At 53.6% G+C, this 22419-nt stretch overlaps 2 protein-coding genes across 6 annotated transcripts in view; one reads left to right on the top strand and one right to left on the bottom strand.

Annotated features, from left to right (window-relative positions):
• Positions 1-557: 557 nt before the first annotated feature.
• MAP1A (microtubule associated protein 1A) lies at positions 558-20650 on the bottom strand. 2 transcript variants are annotated; one of them, XM_032417246.1, is made up of 7 exons: positions 20361-20650; positions 19297-19398; positions 11485-11567; positions 11079-11219; positions 2678-10841; positions 2306-2526; positions 558-2123 (listed from the first exon to the last, which is right to left on the bottom strand). In XM_032417246.1, exons 1-7 carry the CDS (start codon positions 20596-20598, stop codon positions 1968-1970), a joined length of 9105 nt encoding a protein of 3034 aa, XP_032273137.1. In that variant the 5' UTR covers positions 20599-20650; the 3' UTR covers positions 558-1967. The 2 variants fall into 2 exon arrangements, with proteins under 2 accessions (XP_032273137.1, XP_032273138.1); XM_032417247.1 differs by lacking the exons at positions 19297-19398; positions 20361-20650 and adding an exon at positions 14538-14548.
• TP53BP1 (tumor protein p53 binding protein 1) overlaps positions 19817-22419 on the top strand; it is a 95103-nt gene continuing 92500 nt past the window's right edge. For all 4 annotated transcript variants that reach the window (XM_032417249.1, XM_032417250.1, XM_032417248.1 and 1 more), the window contains exon 1: positions 19817-19991. The gene's annotated coding sequence lies outside the window, so the exon portion shown is untranslated. The remainder of the gene's footprint in view (positions 19992-22419) is intronic.

Below are 22419 nucleotides of genomic sequence, written 5' to 3'. Positions count from 1 at the left end.
TGGAATATCTCCTTTCCCATATATTTACATTCACAACCTGGCCTCTCCTGACATAACCAGGACTATAAAGGGTTTCCCTGCAGGGCAAAATCCAGCATTTACTCAGTGGAACTCCTAACTGCACAGGTGAGTGCTCTTTACAACCTCAATAGGCTCTGGATCTCTTAGGGCTTCTCAACTCTTTGCCTCTTTGGCGTTCCTTATTCCAGGTTTCTAATGCTGGTTATTCAGTCCTTGGCTCTTGACCCCAAAGTATGTAGATCCCCTTCCCAGAAACCCTGCCCCTCTTCCCTCCCCCAAACCAAATGTATCTCCCCATCCTAGGCCCCTCTTCCCCATACTCTGGCGTTCTCATTTTCAGAAATTAGGCTGGCTCCCTGTATCTTTTTCTCCCTTTATCCGCCCTATGTTCTCTGGCCTCCTTGGGTCCTGGAGCTGCTTCCAGTTATCAAAGACATTGAGATAAATGACAGTGCTGGGAGAAGCAGAGAGGTAGAAGCCAAGGCCCAGCAACTAAGCAATGTGTAGTCAGAAAAAGCTTAAGCAGCACTACAGCATCTGTAATGAACTTGAATTTATTGTTAGAGTTGGAGGCGGCTCCATTACAGCAGCTGGGAACTATAGCAGGGAAGTGTGGGGAGGAGCAGAGCACAGCAGCACGGGGAGGGTGGGAGCTAGGAAGAACACAGGCCGGCTCATTTTGGTTTCCACACAGTCATTTGGCAGAGAAGCCAAGCCCTGACGAGCGTCTGGATTTCTCAGTCCGGCAGTAGTCTGGCAGGGCTGCTCATTGGCTTGCTTGGGGAGAGGTCCTCTCCTGGGGTGTTTTTTTTTTTCCAGCCTGTTTTCATCTTACTCAGTAGGAGTTCAGCTTTAGCTCAGCTTCGTCTCCTTCTTCCCTTCCTCCCTCTCATTTTCCCCAAGTTCTCTGGCATGGCTTCTACCTCCCAGATCCTCTGTCCAAGAGTTTGGGGCTGGAAAGGCAGCCAGTGTTCCCATTTCAGCTGCAGGATGGCATAGTGGAATGTTGGGGGAGTCACACGTTGCTGGGGTGTCAAATGTTGGGATGTCAGGCAGTGGCTTATTTTTAACCCATTACACACCAGGCCACAGCAGATGACCACATGCAGAGAAGCCAAGCAGGGGATGACAAGGGATGAGGATAATTGGAATGGGTGGGTGAAAACTTCAAAAGGTCAGGGAGCTTGGAAGAATTCTGGAATTTGGGCTGGGCTCTCCTTGCCCCTTTGTGCTGCCCAATAGGCCTGGTCTGGGCACAGCTCTGGGATGTGAATGATATGAAGCAGGGCCTGGGAGGATAAGTAACTTTCTTCTCTCACCAGTCTATTGGTCAAAAGAGCTTCAAGTTTTGGATTGAGACATTCAGATATGGAGGGAAGCAGTGGGACAGTGTAGCAGCAGTGTACCCCTGGACCCCTGCTGGAACTCAGACCCTGGTGGGTAAGAGAATGGGAGATGGAGGAAAGGGCGCAGCTCTGGGCACCTCACTGACAGAATCCTGCCCTCAGATCACATAAATTACTACTGGAGATCCTTCCTTAGAATGCTAAATAGAGATAAAGAGGTCCCTGGGTTTGGGGATATGATCTCACTCCATGAGGGAGGAGGTTGCTGAGACCCATCCTTACTCCCCACCCAATACAAACACTTGGTAGTGTTAGGAGAAGGGGTCACTCCAGGGTTCTCAGGCATCAGATGATCTAATTTTTACCCTCCTTCTATCCTCTCCCTGTTGCCTTTGGTTTTGAAACTCCTCTCAGGTATGGATGAGGGGGAGGGACAACCCCTCCATTTAGCCCAGCCCAAGTTCCCACAATAAGAAAGACATCCTGTCCCCTGTCTCCCCCACCCCAGCTCCCACGTCCCTCAACCCCAAAGGACTCAGCAATAGCCATTCTCTAAGGGAGCTGGGGGAGCAGATCCTTGGGGAAAGGAGAGTGGTTCTTTCAGAACTCAATCTTGCAGGCTGGGAAGGATTCATCCTGCATGACCACGGTGCTGCTGCTAGCCAGGACCAGGACGTTCAGTTGTTGCTGCTGCTCATGAGTCTGCTGGTACCACTCACGAGTCACCTCTGTGTCATGAGTAGGGATCAGAGTCACCTAGGAGGGAGATAAGAAATGCCTGATGTGACATGAGGATGGGGTATCATGCCTGATGGTCTAGGAAGTAGTCCACTGCCCATAGGAAGGGCTCAGTCCTTTTATGAATAGAGACTGTGTTCCACTATTGCCTCAGAGTAAGCTTCGACCAGACCTCCTCCTCGGCATCCCTTGCCACTCACCTGAAGATTCTCCCCCCACTGGGCCTTGCCCTCCAGCAATGCATCCAGCACAGCCCGGCTCGGCTCGCCATTGACAGGGTCATTCCCACTGACCACATAGTAGGATGCACGCACTCGACGGAAGAAGTCAAGGTCAGCAGTCTTGCCACTGCAATGATTCGGGATATAGGCGAGATCCACGTATACGGGGGGGCCAGAGCCGCCCTTGGAACCCAAGGCCGCTGTAGAGACAAGCCAGGACTCATTGGAGAGGTAAAGTAGAACACTTTTAGCAATCTTCTTCCTCCCACAATCCCTCCTACTCCTGGAGTCTTTGACCAGCCACACCCAACCCCAACCCATCGTCTCTCCCACTTTTCATGTTATACTTACATGGTCCTGTTTTGAGTCCATTGACTAGGCCTTTGGACATGGGGCTGTGTCCATCCTTTTCCTCTGCTGGGGTGACCTGGCTTGGAGTGTTGCGTGGTCGGGGTGCAACCCGGGATGCTCGATCTGCAGGCCCTTTACCAGGGGTGGGTGAGCGTTTCCCCCGAAGATCCAGACGCCGGGCAGGAGATGCTGGCTTGGCCCTGCCTGGGGCCCTGCGCCCTACTCTCCCCTGTGCCTTCTCCTTCTCCCGTAGCTTTTCTACCCTCCCAGATTCTGAGCTGAGCCCCTCAGGGTCAGCCATGCACACGTCAGGGCGAGGAGGGGATGGGCGGGGGTCTGGTTGAGGGATAGGGGGTGGGTCATGGCCAGGCCTGGGATGGTGAGTTCCACTGACCCCCCCAGCTTTGTCCACAGGCAGGAAGTCCCCATCTTCATCTGAGTCGAGGGCTGCCTCAGCTGTGATGGATGGGCACTCCTCAGTTTCTGGTGGAACATCAGAATCTGATTGTGAGGAGCCTGAGTCACTGGCTGACGTTGGAGGTGTCTCATCAGCCACAGGGCATGGGCCCCCTGTGGCCCCTGGGCCCCCTGCCCGGCGCCGCCCCCCTCTCCCTACTAGCCGAACTTCTTCAGTTGAGAGGTCACCTTCATCTGTGGACCGGGGCAGAGGTGGGTTCAGAAAGGATGGGGAGAGTTCCCCGCGGTGGGGCCGGGGCTCAGCAGCACATCCTTGGGGCCCAGCCTCAACCTCAGGGGAGCCACTTCTGGGTTGGCCTCCAGAAGCCCCTCCAGGGCACAGTGGCTGCTCAGGGGAGAGGAGTGTGTCAGGCCGGGAACTCCTCTCTGCTCCCTCAGGCCAGTCCCCACGTTCCCAGGCAGGGCAGGTCTCAGCTGCTTCTTTCTCAGCCTTAGCCAGGGCAGGGCCTGGGGGGTTGGGGCTGGTTTCAGTTGGGCCATTGGCGGCACAATCCCCAGAGGGACTCTCGGAGGGGCTTGGCTTCTTGGTGGGGGCCTCTGTGCACTCCAGGCGGCAGGGCAGAGTGCTATCATCCATGTCTCCAGGCAAGCTTGGAGCTGGAGCTGGGGCCAAGTCCAGTGAAGCTGGGGGTGCTGGGCTCAGAGGAGTGAGGTCCCAGAGGCTGTGGGCAGCTGGTTCCATTCCTGGGACCAGCTCTCCAGACCCCCGTTCTGCAGCCTCCAGGCCCGGAGGGAAGCGCTCAGCCACACTCGAAATCACAGGTGTGGTGGCCTCAGAGGAGGAGCCTTCAGACAGGGCTGGTGAAGCAGGTCGTGGCAGACTGGAGAGGAGAGGGGCCCCAGGAGAGCTGGGTGATGGGAGCTGGGGCAGTGAGGAGTCCAGGCTGGGCGCCTTGGTCACTTCTAGGTACTCATCATGCCGGGCTCTGGTGGGGGGCCCTGGAGCCAGGGCCAGAGCTCGGTCTCCAGAGAAGGCGAGGGAGCCACAGGGTGCTGAGCGGGGTTCAGCAGGAGAGGGCAGTTGTGGGGGAGCTGGCTGCAATGAGGAGAAGCCAAAGGCTGAAGCAGGGAAGTCCAGGCTGGGTCGGGCAGGACCCAGGTGTGAGTCCGAGGGAGGGCTGGTCTGTGCCTCACTTTCAGGCCACAATGTGGGGGACCCTGCAGAGATGGGGTGAGGGGGACTTGGGGATTGGGCCTCTTTCTCTGGCTGTTCCCGAGCCCCTTTCTCCAGCTCTGAGTCACTAGTGCTGTCATCCCAGTGACCCTGGCCTGATTCCTTGGGGGATGGGGTTCTCCTATCTGGGCTACATCTCAGGATATTACCATTAAGAGCGGGGCTTGGGCCTTTGCTCAGGGGGATAGGAACACGGGGGGGCACTGCAGGTGGGGTAAGGTTGGGCTCCCCACTCGGCCCTGGCTCAGGCTCCTGCCTGGGGGGTAAAGTGGGTCCCGTCAGGGCTGCATAGCTAAAGGTTGGGGTGTCAGATTGGAGACTCTTGGGTGAGACAGGAGATGAAAGCTCCTTCTCTGCAGATGGGTTTCGGCCAGCAGCCTCCTCCTTGGCTGAGATGCGTGGGGGCCAATCCCCAGCTGCCCCAAGCGGAGGCTCTCTAGTGGGGCAAGCAGGGCCAAGCCCGGTAAGCATCATCTGCTCATAGATGTCTGCGTACTGAAAACTTCTCTCATCAGGATAGGGTGTGGGCTCTCTCTGCTCGGGCTCCATCTGCTCAGGCTCCTTGGTGGCATGGCTCTCGCCGGCCTCTGGGACCTTTGAGCTTTGAGGGCGGCTGCCAGGAGCCCCAGCTCCACCTTCTTCTTCCCTTTCCCCTTCAGCCTTGCGGTAGTCCTTCCCCAAGGGGGAGTATGGCCCACCTTCCAACTCCGCTGCTGCTTCCTGCACTGCAGCCACCACACTGTCATACTCAGTTGTGCCCCAGGAGAAGGGTGCAGGAGTGTGTGGCTCTGGGGCAGGTGTGGGGGGAGCTGGAGCTGGGGAGAGGGGTGCAGGGGGCAGGGTTCTGTCCTTGGGCACCCATGGTGGGATGTCAGCCAGCCACGAGGGGGTGGTGGGCTCATTCCTCACAGGTGGCAGGGGCTCAGGCTCTGGGATAGGGCTTTCTCGTCCTGGGGCTGGAGGAACCCTCTGTCCTACCATCTCAGGTGGGGAGGCCGGAGGAGAGATGATCTCAAAAGGGGAGCGGGTCAGCTTGTCCTCTTCCTCTGGTGGCAGCCCAACTGGTGACTCAGCAAGCCAACGTTCCACCTCCAGCCCCTTCTGTGGTGAGGACTCCTGGAAACCCTTGAAGTCTGAGGCCCAGGGGCTCTGGGGCGTGTGTTCCAGTGGGGGCACTTGTTCATCGTCTGGCCCTTCATCGAGGAAAGTGCTCTCCCGCTCCTCTGTGTACCGTGGCCGGGCCCCCGGGCCATCCAGCTCATGAGGAAACCACACCTTGCGCTCACAGCTCAGCTCCCTCCAGTATGGGTCCTGTTCTAGGCCCACATCCTCTCTGCCCCTCCAGTACCTGTCCTCCTGCTCAGGAGATGTGTCCTCCCATGTCCGGGCAGGCTCCTTCTGTTCTCCAACTGGCTCCCCTCTGGATGGAGATGTTTCTTGCCACTCCTGGACCACACCCTGCTCCTTCCAGTACTTCTCTCCCTGATCCCGGGCCTTGTCCTCCTGCACTGGGCTCTCTTCCAGACCGAGAGCTTTGGTCTGCTCTAGCAGAGCTTCTTCCTTCTGTTGTACAGCCTCAATTTTTTCTGGAGATTTTTCCTCTAGGACCTTCTCTTTTGGTTTCACGGTTTTATCCTCCTGCACTGGGCTCTCCTGCTCCTGAGTTTTGTCCTTGTCTTCCAGAGCCTTATCTTTCTCTTCAACAGCCTTATTGTTTTGTTCCAGGGCTTCAGCCTTCTGTCCCAAGGCCCAGTATTTTTGTTCTAAGGCCTCCTCCTTCTTTTCCAAGGCCTCGTCCTGCTGTTCTTGGGCCTTGCCTTTTTGTTCCAAGTCTATGTCTTTTTGTTCTAAGGTCTTATCCTTCTGTCCATGAGCCTTGTCCTTCTGTTCAGGGGCTTCGTCTGTCTGTTCTAAGGCCTTGCCCTTTGGTTCAGAGACCTTGTCCTCTGGAGGTTTGTCTTTATGTTCAACGTCTCTGACTTTTTGTTCTAAGGTTTCATCTTTTTCTTCTAGGATCTTGTCCTTCTGTTCCAGAACCTTGTCTTTTTGTTCTAAGTCTTTGTCTTTTGGTTCCAGGGCCTTGTCCTGGTGTCCCAGGACTGTGACCCTTTGTTCTAAGTCTCTGCCTTTTTGTTCTAAAGCCTCATCTTGCTGTTCTACAGCCTTGTTCTTTTCTTCCAGAGCCTTATCTTTCTGACTAATGGCTGTATCCTTTTGCTCTACAACAATATCCTTCTGCTCCAGAGTTTTGTCCTGCTGTAGGACTTCATCTTTTGGTTCAGGTCCCTTGTCCCTCTGCTCTGGGGTTCTGTCTTTCACCTCTGGAACTTTACCTTCCCACTCCATGGTAATGCCCTCCATGGCAGGGCTTGGCAAAGACTCAGGACTCTTGGTGAGGGAGCTATCAGGTGTCAGAATGTGTTCACCAGGGCTGCTGATCACACCAGGTGAGTGCTTCCCATCTCCCAACAATGTAGAATGAAAGAAGGGGCTGGCAGGTAATTTTCCATCAGGGCTCTCATCTGTGATGTCTGCCAGAGCAGGATATGCAGTGGTCCCATCTGTGGGAGGTGACACTGTGGATGCACGGGGTTCTGGAATAGATGCAGGCACTACATGGTGAGAGGTGTCCTCAGCCTGCATCAGAGGCCCCTTTTCTTCCTTTCTAAGGCTTAGTTCCCCAAACTGGAGGGTGCCAAGGTTTTCTGGAGAGAGCTGCTTAGAAGAGATATCGAGAGAGGTCTCCTTGCTGGGACTCTCTTCTGAGAGAGAAAGTGACTGGGTGTCTTCCGGAGATACCTCTGGCCAAAGGGCTTTGTGTAGCTGCTGCTCTGTCAGGTCACAGGGAGACCTGGGGATGGTTTCTTGGTTGGCTGTGTCTGGGGAGACCACACTGAGTACAGATACGGACTCTGTATCTTCAGGGGAGAGGCTTTGGTCAGGAAATTGGAGCACCTCATCTTTCTGAGTTTCACCAGGTTCTTGGAGTGATGTTCTCAAATCTCTGGGAAGGATTTCTGTTCCCAGAATTGGGCCTGTGGGCTCTCTTGCCTCCACACTCTCAAAGACTATGGCTTTGTCCTGTTCTGGTAACAGTTGGATAGTGCAGCCTGTATGTCCCCCAACGATGCTGACAGATGTTTCCTGGGCATATGGGCTCCTGGGAGGAGGCACTTTTCCCTCCTCCTCTAGTGTGACCTCTTCAGGCCCTGGCTTAACTATCTGCTCTGTAGCATCTTCCTTGCCCTCACCTGGTGCACGCCTAGTTCCTCCCCAAGAGCCTGCTTCCTGAAAGTCTTGGGGCTCAGACTTTTCTTCCACTGGGGACTGATGAAAGGGTGTGTGGGTGGCACTGGGTGGGCCAGATGGTGGAGGAGAGGCCATCTTCACCGTGCTATCATCTGGGCTGAGGCAGCGCTCCTCCACTTCTCCAAGGACTGGTTCCCCTGGATGTAGGGTATGCCCAGGGGCACCAAACATCGGGGCTCCAAATTGACTAGGAAGTTTCTCAGACATCTCTACATTTGTGGTCTCCTCCTCTTCCTCTCCCACGGCTTTCTCTCCAGGCAAACCTCTCCCTACAATCTCTCCTTTCTTCTCTGACTCCCCAGTCACAGAGAAATCCTCACAGGGTGGTGATTTGAAGCACTTGTCTTCTTCCAGGGAGGAGGTGGGTGAGATGGTTCCAGCTGATGGCACATAGTCCAAGCCCTGAGTGGCTTCAGTGCGGGATGAGGGGATGCTTGTGACTGTGTCAAGCAGCAGGGAGCTCTTGCCTGTCTCCTCTGTCTGGGGAGCTGTGAGTGAAGCCACAGACTGGTCCTCAGCCACGGATGTGGCAAAGGAAGAAAGCTTGTCGCACTCAGTGATTGAGGTGGCCGAGGACACGTGCTCCTCTTCAGCCAGAGGGGCAGCCACCATGTTGGGGGGATAGGGGAGTTCAGTCTCTGGCGCTCCATAGCCTTTGCTGGAGGCAGCAGGAACAGCACTGTCTGTAGGCTGGCTAGCCTCAAAGGGGCCGGGACCTTCAGGCCCAGGGAGGTCATATGTACTTGTAGGAAATCTAGGTGGAGCTGGGCGCTCCTCTGGCTCGTCATGAATCTCCTCATCTGAGATGGTCTGCTCTGTCTCTGAGTAGCCAGGGATTGTTTCGTCCTGGATGTAAGAGACATGCTCAGTGGCTCCTGCAGGTGTGGCTAGGCTGCTTAGGAATGACGAGGTCTCCTTCTCAGGAGCCTTGCCCTGGAGTCCTACTTCCCGGCCCTCGAGGGCCTCCCTGCCCCTTGGTGTTGCCTTCAAGCCTTCCTGCATATGTTTTTGGTAAAAACCCTCAGCCTTTGTCTCTTCTTCTTCCTCCTCATCTGAAGGGTGCAACTCCTCCATTTCTTCTAACTCGGCCTTCTCTATCACATCCTCCTTTACCTCGGGTTCACTTTCCTCTCTGGCTTCTGTTCTATCAGGGAGCCTGTCTGCTTCCTTCTGCTTCTTTTCCTCCCAGGTATCTTTCTCTTCCTCTGTTTCAGCCCCTGAGTCTGGGCCTCTATCCTTACCGCCTTGTTCTTCAGGGATGTCTGAGACAACCTCTCTCTCCTTCATCATAGGCTCTTCTTGTTCCAGCCCTGGGACAGAGGGTGGTATCCCCTGGCCATTTGTGCTCGGGGCTTGCTCCTCTGCAGTGTCTGGAGGGAGTGGTTTCTCTCCTAGTCCTATGTCCCTTTGTTCAGCCAGCAACCCCCTCTCCTCGCGCTTCATCTCCTCAAAGTCTTGTGTGAGGTCCTCTGGTGAAGACAGAGCTAGTTCCCTGTGCCCACTGACTATTGGGGGTGGTACAGCCCCCTTCTGGGCTGGGGGTGTCTGGGGCTCGGAAGACAGCTCTTTCTCTGCACGAGCAGCCCGACTCTTGTCCATTTTGACCCTGCCAGGGGCCTTGGCTTTGTAGAGGGTCTTACGCACCTCAGGGGTAAAGGGCTTCAGGTCTGGCTTGGAAATTTTCTTGACCTCAGGTTTGGTATCTTTCCTCTTCTCCTCCTTTTTGGCATCCTTCTTCTCCTCCTTCCTTCCTTCATCCTTCTTGAGCTCCTTTCTCTCCTTCTTGATCTCTTTTTTCTCTTTGTCTTTTTTCTCTTCCAGCTTTGATATCTTTTCTTTCAGGTGCTTCTTCCCCACCTTGTCTTTGATCAGCTTTCGCTTCTCTGCCTTCAGGGCCTCACTCGACTCAGTCCTCACCCTCTCAGGTTTGGTAGGCTTTTCTGGGGGCTTCTCAGATGACTCCTTTACTTTTTTCTCTGTCTTGGCTAACTCCTTGGCCAGTTCTGAACGGGCTTCCTTGGCTCCCTCTTCGGCTACCTCCTCCCGTTTGGCCAGCTTGCTCACAGCTGTCTTGGCAGTGGCCTTGAGGCTCTCCTTGCTGTCAGCCCGCTGTTTGATTTTGCTGGGTTTGAGGTTGGCAGGCACAGCGCCAGAGGCCAAGTCCTTCTGTGTCGCCACAGGGTACCGCAGGAAGTCCAGGTGCCGAAGCTTTTCCAGGCCCTCCAAGATCTTGTTCTGGGGAGCATTCCCTGGAAAAAGCACACGTACAATCTTCTCAGTGGGGTTGGCTGGTAGCCAAACCACCAGAGCAGTGATAGAGGTCAGGTAGGGCACCGAGATCTCAGCCTCCTTCCCATTAGCCAGCACAATGCCTGTCTTAGCTTTACTATTGCCTGCCCACTTTTGCATGAGGAACTGCATCTCTTTGCTGTCCTTGACAGGGTTGAGGACGTACATGTCCAGGCGGCCCACACCCATCTTGTGGAAGAGGGTCAGCGGCTCAATGGTGTTGCTGACCACACGGTACAGAGGTTCGGCCTGGATGCCCAGGCGGTTTAGGTGTTGCAGAGTGAGGCAGGCCTCCTCAATGCTGCGCTTGGCTTTTCGGGAGGCATCAGGCAGCCGCAGCTTATCTGGCACGTTGAAGAAGACAACTCCAAGCTCAGGGGAGATGAGGTTCTTCACCCAGTCGCTGTAGCTGCTAGAGCCCTGTGACTGCTCCTCCTCCAGTTCTGCCACTTTGCGCTGCAGGAGCCCATTGATGCCTGGCAGGTTGTCTGCTCCGATGTGTGTGAGCAGCACCGAGTCAATGCGGTCCAGGTGCCGCACCAGCTTCCAGAAGCAGGACTTGCGATCAGAACCACCATCCACCAAGATGTTGAAACCGTTGACGGCAAAGAGGGCAGAGTCTCCGCGGCCACCAGGGAAGATGTAGCAGCAAGGCTTGGAGAGCTTGAGGAAGCCCCCTGAGGTGGGGGGCTCTAGCAGGTCAAAGGGAGATGGCACATCCACAGTCTCAGAGACATACTCGGAGAACTCGGCCACAGCATCCATGGTGGGCAGCGTGGGCTCAGGGTTTAGTTGGAGATGCAGGGTCTCTTGGCAACTGGATAGGCCCAGGTGGCTCCAATCACCCTCCCCTAAGCAGGAAACAGTGAGGAAGGCCTGGATCCCAGGGTCTCTATTGCTGAGCAATTGGGCAATCTAGAAGAATGGGAGATGAAAGGCTGATCAGGTCAGGTAGAGACCTGGGGTCGCCTTAACCCGACTTAGATTCAATCTGCTAGTCTCCACCACTTTGCGAGGGGATTTCCTCCTACCTTTCAGCCAGAGCTCGCTCTGGTCAAGCAACATGAGATTTTCCCATCCTTGGATCCCTCCCCACAGCTCTAGTCCTACCCCATTTTTTGTTCCTCCCAGATACGCAGACATGGACCTTACCTCTGGGTTGTGAAGGACCTGGGCAAAGTTTTGATAAGAGTAGGTACCACTCTGTAGGATGAGGTCTCCCCCAGGCTCTAAACTTTGCCCACTCAATATCAGTAGTTTGTGAGCTGATGGACTGCTAAGGAGGTGGTGAACCTGGAAGGGAAAGCGGGGAGTGGTCACGGATGTAGGAAACCCAGGGAAGGGCACTGGATGTTCCTGCTTCCCAGCAGTACTGCAAGGACACGTTCCCCACTGGTAGGCCCACAACATCTCCAGTGTGGGGCTGGGGAGCATAAGGCGGCTTAGATGGTTCAAAGCCAAGTCCAGGAATTCTTGGCCTTACAGCAGTAGTGCTGGCAGAGGTGGGTTACAGCGCTTCCAGCAGGCCCTCGTGGCAAGGCCCCGGCCCTGGTCTTACCTCCGAGCTGATGCTGTCGGCACTGGGGTTTACCAGGATGATGGTCTCTAGGATCTCACTCTGGTGGGAGAGGGTCCTCTGGCCTGAGGGAGGGAGAGATGAAGGATTTTGTATTGAAGAGAGCGGGTATAGACTAAAGGCGAGAGGCATTGTGTGGGGCAGGAGAGAAAAGAATATACTATCAGAAAATGGGGCTGAGGGGAAAGAGGAGCCTAGCTATCCTTAGATCCTGCCACTTTGGATACTGCTGAGTAAGGTCTAGGAACTGGCTCCTCTAGCCCTTCCCTTTCAGGGCTTTCTCCTCCCCCTCTCCTACACTGGCAGTTTTCTCACTCCCTTCATCTGCCACACCCTCTGTCTGCTCAGTCTGGTACCCCCACCCCCTCCGCCTGGAACTCCTGCCTCAGGCTGCCCTAGTGACAAGAAGCTTTTGTCCCTCTCGAGCCCTAAGCTCCTGGTGCTGCCTGGGGATGGGGGGCTCTGCTGGAGGAGGGGCTCCCGGGATCATGATCCTTACTCAGCTCTCTCCCCACCAGCCTGCCTCTGTCCTGGGCTTTCGCGCCAGCAGAATCCCTGGAAATAAGGACATAGACACTTCTTCGCAGTGTCTATGGACTCCCCATCCTCCTTTCCATCCCCTATCCAAGGCCAGAATTCCCATCCCAAAAGACTCAGTTTCTATCCCTCTAAACCTTTGGGGTTTTACAATTCAAAGAGGAGAAATAGGCCTGTAATTTCTCATTCTGTTCTCTACTTCCTCAGAGGCCAAGCCTGTGCTTACCAGCATGCCCACAAACATACTGTTTCCCCCACAACTCCCTCTCCCACCTCACCTCCATATGCCCCGGACAGAAGAGAGGCCTGGTTCACTGCCCCACAACCCATCCCATGTGAATCGTTTCTTCTCTCATCCTTGCCCCTCTCCTATGGGCCCTCTGCCATGGAGATGGCAGGCCACAAACTGGAGCTAGGGGTCCACAAACAAGAAACAAACAAGGGCGGAGAGATTCAGAATGTTTCCCAGGCCACGGAGAAAGACAAGACAGCCTCAAATTCCCTATCTACTTCCCTTCTCCAGTCTCACAGGAAACACCAAGCAGTGCAGCAAAAAAAGAAAGTGGCAGGTTCAAAAATAAGGAAGGAGGATGCTGCCATCCTCTGTTCCTGCCCTTCCTTGCGGACAGACTTGAACACATGGCCTGCGAGTGGGTTGTCTGGGAGATATTGGTGGGAGAGCTCATCATCTGTCCCCTAGATTATGGGACCCAGCCCTCTCCTTTTTCTGGGGTTTGGATGAGAGAAGCCTGGGGCCAGGGCCTTTGTTAAGGGGAAGAGCCCTAGTGCCAGGATCAAGCAGATCCGGCAGCATGGGACGCACTTACAGCTGCAGGGGAAATGAGCTAGGGACAGTGTGTCGGAAGAACAAACCTTATGGATGGTGGGTGGGGCCCAAAAGGAGTTCAAGGGTTCTCTTCTATTAACTTGGGAACCGAGGGAAGCTTTGAGATCAGTTCAGAGGATGAGAACCACCTTAGAGACAGGCTGGGGCAGGGCTTAGGCAGGTGAGGGGTATCAAGGTTCAAGGAAGGGCCAGGCTAGCGTAGGCAGTTCCTGCCCTCCTCACAACATATACGCACAGGGCCACACATTCAAGCTAGGAGGGTCTAAAGAGAAATAGCTGCAGTACAGACTGATTTGCTTTCTAGCTACCACTCTTCCTCCCCTCAGTGGACCATTCCTCACAGTCCCTTGTGTATAACCACTAGGCTTCTTTGATCCCCGTTCCTGTCTTGGCGAAAGGCCCTTTTCCTCACCCATGTGCTCTCCAATTCTGACCGGCAACTACATGGTCTATATCCTGCACCCCTCCTTTTGAGGCCTGGGAGAAAGCCTTATTTCTCTCTTCTGCTCCCCAGCAATCCCACTGAAGGGAATTGACTTGTTTTTCCTTTTTCTTTGGAAAGGACTTCTTATGAGGCAGGGGCACTTCCCCTTGGCCAGTGATGACCCAGGTAGGGGCGGGCTGGGGTGCTGAGGCTGAGCAGGCAGGAGGGCAGGTGTCTCCGCAGTGAGGCAGAAGAGGGGGGGTGCCGCTTGGGCAGCTGCAGTATGCCGCAGTGTGTGAGTGTATGTGAGTGTGCGCGCTGAGCTCAGACTCCAGCTCCGCCCCCACCCCCCACCCCAGCATGACAAGTCATTTTCTTGGCTGCCTCTGCATGGGGGGTGCGGAGGGGGGACGCAGAGAGGGAGAAGAAACTGGCGCCTCTGTTCCAGAGCCCCCATCTTGGGAAGAGAAGCGGAGATGGGGTGGGGGTGGGGCTGAGACTTGGAACCTGTGGGGTTGACAGGACTGGGAATGCAGGGCAGCTGCTGGGGAGGGAGTGCTCTCAATCTCCGGAGTGGCCTCTCAATCTCCAGAGGGAGCCAGAAGTGGGGGCTTAGAGTCCTGGTCTCAAGCTGGCCGCAGGGAATGGGGAACGGGGAGCCCACTGCGAATAGGTTGGTCTGTGAAGAGGCGCGTGCCACGTCTTAATGACCCTTTCCTCCCTTTTTCCCCCCACAGTGTCCCCCACCTTCCCTTACTTGGCAAAAACTCGCTATTCTGCTCACCCCCAGCATAGGAGCAGCTGAGCAATCCAGCAGCTGACACCAGAGACCCTCCCATTAGGCGCAGTCCCATAACATCCGCCTTTCCTTCAGATTCTTCTGCCTCTGCCCGAAGACATAGCCCCCCAAACTCCTCCAGCACCACGGGCTGCCAGGCAGAGCCAGTGACACCACCCCCTGCTGCTGCCCCAAGGCTGATGTCTCCCAACCCAGCCCAGCCTGAGAGGTGGACTGTCACAGTCCCGAGCCGCACTGGCCTCCACCTGGTCCTGGGTCCAGGCTGATCCCACAGCCAGTAATGTTCATCTTCTCTCTCTGTTCCCCCACCTTGCCCATCCTGCTGGGCTAATTCCAAACACACCAGATTAGGTATCAACTCCTTTCCCATTAACCCTACCGCAGCATTCCCCCACCCCCCATACAAAGCCCTTCGGTTAGGTTCTTACCCTGGGGTGTGGGCGGGAGCCCCTCATGGAGGCTGCAGCTCCGGCCTCAGCCGGCAGCTTGAGGGAAGAGTCTGCCGCACTTGGGGTGGTGGGGGGGGCGCTTGATGGGGAGGGCGGCGCCTGGGCGGGGAAGAGGGGCTGGTCCATGACGAGGCACTGGAGACTTAACTGTTTCTTTGCCTTCATCATGTCAGTGCTCTGGGGCTTCTGCTTGGCTCTGGGAGGCTGAGGAGTTGTCTAGCAGCTCAAAGAGCCCGGGTGGTCTCCAATGGCCCACAGGGCCCTTCTCCCCCCCGATGCTGTTTAGTCAAGACATACTCTTTTAGTACCAGCCAAAAGCCCTGTGTTAGGGCACACTGCAGGGATACAGGAGGTATGGGCTGCCTGGGCCCTCCCCCTTTCCTCAGGAACCATCTGCCGCCTCTCCCTTCAGATCCAGGGAATGACCTTCAATTCCTGGAGGAGCAGGAGACAAAGGGGCTGGGACCCACAAGAATGAAGAGTGAGGGGACTGCTTGAGATGAAGGCTGGGGATGGGGTTGTGCCGGGTTCTGTGGGCTTCTGAGCCACAGCTGCAGAAACCAGGGGAAGGTAGAAATAAGTCTCATTTTAGATTGCAGGGTAGGTTGAAATTCTGGAGTGGACACTTGATCCCTAGCCCATCTGGGGTGGGGCACAGGGACCCTGGGAGCTGTATGTAGTTCTATGCCAAGTAGCCCCACACTAGCACTGATACTTGGAATTCTTGGGTCATTGAATCTGAAGAGGCTGGGTGCTTTCTGCTTTTCAGTGAAAGAGTTAACAGGGACCAAGGAGGATCACCAGGGCCCCAGGCCCAAGCAAGATTTTCTTACTATAGGCCAATTATTAAGTCCAGCATAAAGTACTCTTTGGGTTAAAACAAATCTTATGAATTTGTAGGGTCTTGGGTCCCTGTGTTCTCCTTGTCTCTGTACTTTTCTATTTCTCTCTGATGTCTCTTTCTTATACTATCTTGATCCTTCCAATGTTGGTCCTGTTTCCCTTAGTCTCTACCTCTGTCTCAGGACTCAAAAGACTCAAAGGGAGGATCTCGAGAGCTCTAGCACACAGTTCCAACCCAGTGATGCTCATGCTCCCACAGAGTCCTTCCTTGCCCTCTTCCCTTCCATCAACCCTCCCCAGTCCTGGCCAACTCCTAATGCCTTCCACACATTGACATCCACCCACTCAAACCCCAGCACCAGCCCCACCCTTGCCCCAGACTGCCAAGAGCTGCTTTTGAAGGTCAGAGAAGCCAAAATAGTCTTTGCTCTCAGCATCCCCCTTCCCCCCCCTTAACTGTAGCCAGAGGAGAGGAGGAGCTGAGTCACCAGAACTGGGGGGGGGGGAAGAGGAGGAGGAATCCTTGCTTAGATCCGGAGATGCAAAGCAGCAACATGGCAACAGCCCCATTTGGATTGGGAGGCCATCTGCAGAGATACACAACACAAACCAGGCTGAGTTCTGAGCATCACAAAAGGAAAACGCCTCCTTCTGCAACTTCATATTTCTTATTTCTTCCCACCTCAAACCTTCTATCTCCTACCTGCTTTCTAGGGCTCTCTGGAGCGTGCTAAGAGGGAAACTTGAGTAGACATTTGGCTTGAGAACAAAATAACATTTCCCAGCCCAATGCAGAGCCCACCCTTACTCTCAGCTGCTGCCCCCAAGGGCCACACCCTGGGCATAGTTCCAACTCACGCTGGAGTTTTCCTTCAGCCCTCACCCTCTGAACAGCCACCCACCACAACTGACCCTCCACCTGCTGTGTTCCTAGGCTCTGCTGCAATGAAATGATGAGATGCCGAAGAGAGAGAGGCCTGAGCTCAGACCCAAAATGCGACTAGAAGTCCTGGATTTGAGATGTGACTCCACCATTTTATTAATCATGCTGTTAAACAAGCCACTTAACCTCTCTGAAAGCTTGTTTCCTGAATTATAAAATGAGCATAGTGTTAGCACCACCTTTTAATAATGCAGGGAGGAATGAATTGCATAGAAGATAAAAAAGTGCTTCATTCCTAGAATCCTAAACCTGCAGTGCACACATGGCACTGGAAGTCTGTCTCTCTTTTGTGGAAGATTTATGATCAGGGAAATCCTAATCAGAATCTCAGACCAGACCAACTCTAGAGTATACCCTTATCTCCCAAGTAAGCCCAGAATTGGAGATGCCTGCAGGAAGGGACTTAAAATACTATTCATGTTCACTGCTCTCCCATTTCAGACAGCAGTGCAGACCCCCAGTTGTAGGGGCCAGTGAGCTACTATATTAATACAGAATGACTTTCATGTTTGCAGAAGTAACAGAACTACCACCTTCAGAGCACATCAGTGGTAATGGAGAGTAACAGAAGGCCTAAAACTCGTCCTTCAGTATGTTTCTTAGAGTCTTAAAATATCAATCATGAATTATATATTATGAAAGTCTCTCCCTTTCCTATAGGTGCCCAATAGTAGAAGTATCAGAGTGTTGTTTAAACTCAGTTTTCCATGTCCTAATAGTTTCTGGGTTTGTTTTATAATGCTTGGAAGCTCCAGATTCTCTGTAGGATTTAGAAAGGAAGGCCCCAAGTCACCACTGGAGACTTTCTGGTGCAAAATTCACCTTGTAAAGAAAGCCTTTACCAGATTTGACCGCTAGAAGGAGCTGGGCCACTGACTCTCCATCAGTGGGTCCTTCTTTTCTGCGTTCGAGACAGTGAGGAGTGGATAGTGGATAGGAAAGATTGCACTTGCCCTGACACTGTAGGATACATGTTTGTCCCCTTTCTCGGCTTTGTGTCCCAGGGTTGAGGAGAGGTGAGAAGGATGGTGGCCTTGCCTGTGGGGTGGGCAGAAAGGATTAAGTCATAATGTACTAGTATATACCCTTAGCCCACCCCAGCAGCCTGGTTCCCCTTGCCTCTCTTCCAGTGGGAGGCTGAAGGGCGGGGCAGTGTCTGCAGCTGCTCTGGGCTGACTGTTGTTTGTGGGGACAGCTGAAAGAGGAGCCAGCCGGGGTGGGGCTGTGGCTGTCTTGAGCCATGTGGGTTTTTCCAGGAAATTCTCCACTGTTCTCCAGGGACATAGACAGGCCACCATGAAAATGTCCAAACCTAAAAAAAATTCAGTATGCTCAAGTGAGCCCTGATCTTGGGACTATTGTCCTATGCTCCTGGCGGACACCACGGCAAAACTCTTTGATTAAAAAAAGGTCAAGTAGGTGTTTATATAGTAGCGCTTATTTCTGAGAGATGCCTGAGGGTAACTATGCATCTCTCTGTAAGTATCTTCCCAAGGATCCCCGAATGTTAATCTGAAGAATGGCTAAGCATTTCGGTTTAAGTTCTGTTCATTCTTACACCATTCAAGGAAGCAGCCTACTCTTAAGTTTCTGTGGCCCGGAGGACAAAGTTAGAGAATTCAGTGTGAACTGTTAACATCAGCAGATATCCCCCCAAACTTCAATTCAGTCATTCATTTTCATCTGCTGTCATCCCCTTATCCAGCTTGCACCAGAGATCCCAGGAGTAATAAATGGCAACACTGTCAATTTTCAATCATCAGTGCTAATGGAGGAAGCCATGACATGAATAATTCTAAACAGAGGCAGTCTCAAAACAGTGAGTGGCTAGCTTCACAAGAAGCCAGTCACATCAAGGAGATGCCAGCTTCACATTTTTTAAAATGCTGCACATATTCCTAGGATAAAGGAAGGTTAGTCATATTAACCCTCTCATAGCCTCTCTCTAGGAGCATCTCTAGAGGAGTCAGTGATCAGGGAAATGACTAAAGATGGGGCAGTTAGCCGGAGGAGTATGAAGAGAAGGGGAGGTGATTATCCACTCTACTGGATAATTGAGACCTATCTGTATGAGATAGGATTTCAGTCACTTGGTGGCAGTGACTGTTGAGTTGGTTGGATTTTATATTCCATAAAGGCGTTGGCGTATGGATTGGCGTGTCAGCATTTACCGATATCATGACCAGATGCCCACCAATTTATAATGGGACATAGGGCTTTCTGTAGTCTCCCCACAGATACTGACATGGAATGATAGCTCCTAAAATATTTTCTTAAATCCCTAACCCATTTCTCCCACCCAGCAGAATGGGAAACTGAATCCTGTGAACTTCGATCTCAGAGCCAAATCTTAGAGTGTGACTAGCTCTTATGGCTGCAAATCCAGGAGACCCTGCTTCCACCCTGGATTTGATGGTGCTCCTCAGCCTTTGGTACGGGGATTCTGCTCTGCTCTGGAGATCTGTTGGCTGAACTGAAGGAGGAACCAGAAATCCTGAAACCGTAAGCTGTACAAATTGAGGGGAAAGTGCTAAACAAGGACCTGGGAAGGTGACTGGAGGACTCACAGGTCTCTATAAAGAGAAGCAAGGAGACTAGGATATACAGAAAGGGGAACACAAAAAGAGAGTGGATTTTTGCATGGGAGATGATTGATCACTCAAGAGCAGTACCTCATTCCCTTAGTGCATGTCAACAGCTGTCCATAAACCACCCTCTTCTCAGGTAGAAATTCTGTTCTGCAGGCTCCCTCCACCATCATACCAACTGTCTGCAAAGGGTACTGGGTATGCAAGGATAGCTTTGGAGCTTTGCAACTTTCCCCCCAAGAGTCCCTCCCTTCTGCCCAACCCAAACCTCCCACAAAGCCAGCTCTGCCAGAGAGACTGGACCTCTGCTCTTCTGTAACCAACCCTCACCCAAAGAACTGAGACAAATGACACTAGTCCTAACCTTTGACCTCTGAGGAGAAGTGAGCTAGGTGCCGGGTGATGAAGAGTCTCAATTGTTGGTTCAAGTCAAAAGATGATAAGTCAATGTTCCAGGAGAGAATCCCTGTGAGAGAAAAAGAAAAAAAGAGGGCTCTAGATAAGGTCAATGGAGGTGGACTTAGGGGAGTACTTCCAAAGCTCACAGAAGGGGTAAGGACAGAGAGAGGATAACGACTGCCATGATCAGCCTCACTGACGTCTTTAAGAAAGGTGGTCTATTTCCCATCCTGTGCGTTTCTTGAGCTTTGCCTCAGCCAGAGAGAGAAGGGCAGAGTTTAAGCTAAACTTGGTCATTAATGAGTTTGTATGTAGTCATTTTCCTGCAGAGTTGCCCAATTGTGATAGAGGTGACACTCAAGGGCCAGTTCCCAGATACTGGGGACTGCCTTCCTGGGCTTTACAGCTAAACAGTATTCTAGACTCTCCTTCTATGCCCCCTCCTTGCCTCCACCCCTCCGCAGCTTGCTTCCACCCGCAGGGGGCTCCGCAGCACTGCGCCACAGGCAGGCAACTGGAGAGGGAGGTGAGGACTGAGGAGCTTCTGGCCACGAAGGTCACTCTCTTAGGTTTACCGCTGGCACTGAGAGATTTAAGATTTGTCCGCGGCTTTCAGAAAGCACCCTGTTCCTGTTCAGGGACCCTAAAGAAGAAACTAAGGTAGGAACATGGACTCTCCAGGGGATGGTGAGGACTCTCAAGACACTTGACCCCAGACACTGCGTGTGGGAGGGGTGTGACCAGAGTGGCCCCAGGGGCTGTGTAGAGCTCCCCTGCCTCGGGGGGGGGGGAGGGGGGTTGCGGAACGCCATGGGATGTGCGGGAGGGACGGGGAAGCGAAGGTTAGTAGCTAGAGACGATACGGACGCACGACATGGAAGATGCAGGTGCCCGGGGCTGATGATTCAGATTAACAGGGAGCGCAGATCTCAGTCAGTGCAACCTAGGGATGGAGAATGCAGACGTACACAGATGGCGGAGAAGCACGGGATGGAGGATTCCCCAAGCACGGCCAGGACAGAGGCTCACCTTGTTCAAGGTGGGCCCGCACGGCCCTCAGCTGACTCTCTGTACCGATATCACCGATCACGATGAGCAAAGAGTGTTTCCGCAGGTCCCAGCGTGCTGCCGCCACTGCGGCTCCGGCCTCGCACAGCGGCTCCGCGGGGTTCTGAGCCAGCAGAGCGCCGGGGCTTCGGAGCCCCAGCCCGGGGCTTGTCTCCATGGCAACGCCGCTAGGCCGCCCGGGCCCAGCCTCGGTCTCCATGGAAACTCCGTTGGAGTGCTAGGCCGGCAGCGTCCGCTGCAGGGAGAGTGTGCGCGGTTCTTAAAGGCAGGCGGTAGGAACCGTTCATTGGCTGATGCCTGTCAGGGGGTGGAGCCCTGGCGCCGCAGGGGCCGGGCTGGGGCAGCGATGCTCCCGCCCTGCGGACACCCGCGGCCAAGGGGTGGTGGCTGCCCCTGTCATCCCCCTCGCCTTTTCCATAAGGAGCACCCACCCCGACTTGGGCAGGGGTGGGGCTCTGAGGGACTCGGTGGAGGGGCGAGTCGATTGCCTCGGCGCCGGAAGAAGCTTCTAGTTAGGATGTTTCCAGATAAGTACTGTCTGGCAATTCCGCAGCCTCGCCAGAACTGAGGGGAGCCATATTGTCCCTCTTCTCTGTCTCCCAGTTTGTATCGTTGTCTCCATCTGTGCCGGTGTATTATCATTGTATGGTGCCTTTTTTTTTTTTTTTTTTTTGGTCCCCGCGTGCCAGGGTCCTATATTCCCTCCTCGGTTTACTTGTCCTATTGCCCCAGGCCGGGGAATGCTCAGGAAGGCTGCGCAGTATTGGAGGGACAGAATGACCTTCCAGCCCTGAGTCCCTGGTGAGTTGCTGTGCCGAAGATAGGGTTTGGCTAGTCTCCATCTCTGCTGAGTGCAGGACTCCAGTGCAATGAGCTCAGACTGCAGCAAGGGGGATCTGAGTAAAACGCAGGAAAGACCTTCCCAGCTACAAGTAATGTGACACAGTGAGTTGGGTAAACTTGGGAGACAGTGGTATTACTTTCCCCAGGGAATTCTCAAAACAGAAGGGGCACTGTTTGAACCAAAGAGGCTGACCAGTCCAAAACCAAAGAACCAGGGGATGGGAAAGAGGACTGAGGAGGCTGGCACTGTTTTATGACCGACTAGAATATTCTTGTAAAAATGGTGTGTGCTGTTAAGTCTTACCACCCCCGTTCCTCAGTGTGTCCACATCACGTACTCTGCACTCCAGCATCTTCTTTTACCCAAGATTCTGAATCATTCTGTGCATGTATGTATCAGATAGAGAACCTGTCTTTCATGCTTGGGCTCCAGCAGCTCTTTGCCTTACATTTTGGGGATTTGCCTTACATTTTGGGGATAGTACAGGGTAGAAAGGAGCACAGTTCCTGATTCTAATCCCCCTCCTCTCTGGAGGCCCTGAGGAGGATTAGACAGTGCCTGCATACTAAGTACCTCACTGCAGTCCTAGTCCTTATCATGGGGCATGTGTGATAGCCCAAGAGCCAGTCTACTCTGCAGTCAGTTTGGATATGACCTTACCTGAAACTAATATTATATGTCCATTATATCTCAATTAAAAAAAAATGGATATGGCTCTGAAAATCCCTTCCGTAGCAGAGAAGGAGAAATAAGTACTAGCAGAACATCAGATGGTGGTGGTGCTTCACCTTGTATGACACATGAAACAATGTTCCGCTACATCTCTGCCCCACCATTTGCAGATCTGAATCTGGCAAAGCTTGGAGAGATGTGCAGTTCTCCTCTTCCGCAACCAGACAAGAGTGCCACGTGGAGGCAGAAAGCCAGAATAGGCTGTAGGGAGAAGAAGGGGACAGTTTCTATAGCAACTGTAAAGATGAGACCTTTAACTACCACAGAGCCTCGGAATAAGGGTCAGCAGCAGTTAACCACAGGCTCTGCTTTCATCAAGTCTGACAAAGAAGTTAGACAATAGATCTGAATGGTATAGGGAAGGACCACACACTGATCAGATGGTAGGGGCACAAATTCAGGTCTATGATCTCAGGCCCTCCTAGAATTAGGTTTTGTTAATTA

This window comes from Phoca vitulina, unplaced genomic scaffold (assembly GCF_004348235.1).
Source record: "Phoca vitulina isolate PV1807 unplaced genomic scaffold, GSC_HSeal_1.0 scaffold20, whole genome shotgun sequence".
Taxonomy (NCBI): Eukaryota; Metazoa; Chordata; class Mammalia; order Carnivora; family Phocidae; genus Phoca; species Phoca vitulina.
The sequence above is the reverse complement of the archived record's forward strand: the minus strand, read 5'-3'. Positions and strand labels throughout refer to the sequence as shown.

Excerpts from the sequence above, each read along its gene's own strand:
- MAP1A (XM_032417246.1), bottom strand. The coding sequence starts at position 20,598 with ATGGAGACCGAGGCTGGGCCCGGGCGGCCTAGCGGCGTTGCCATGGAG. Across the intron at positions 10,842-11,078 it reads AGGTCCTTCACAACCCAGAG|ATTGCCCAATTGCTCAGCAA; the intron begins GTAAGGTCCATG and ends CCATTCTTCTAG. Across the intron at positions 2,527-2,677 it reads TGGACTCAAAACAGGACCAT|CGGCCTTGGGTTCCAAGGGC; the intron begins GTAAGTATAACA and ends TTGTCTCTACAG.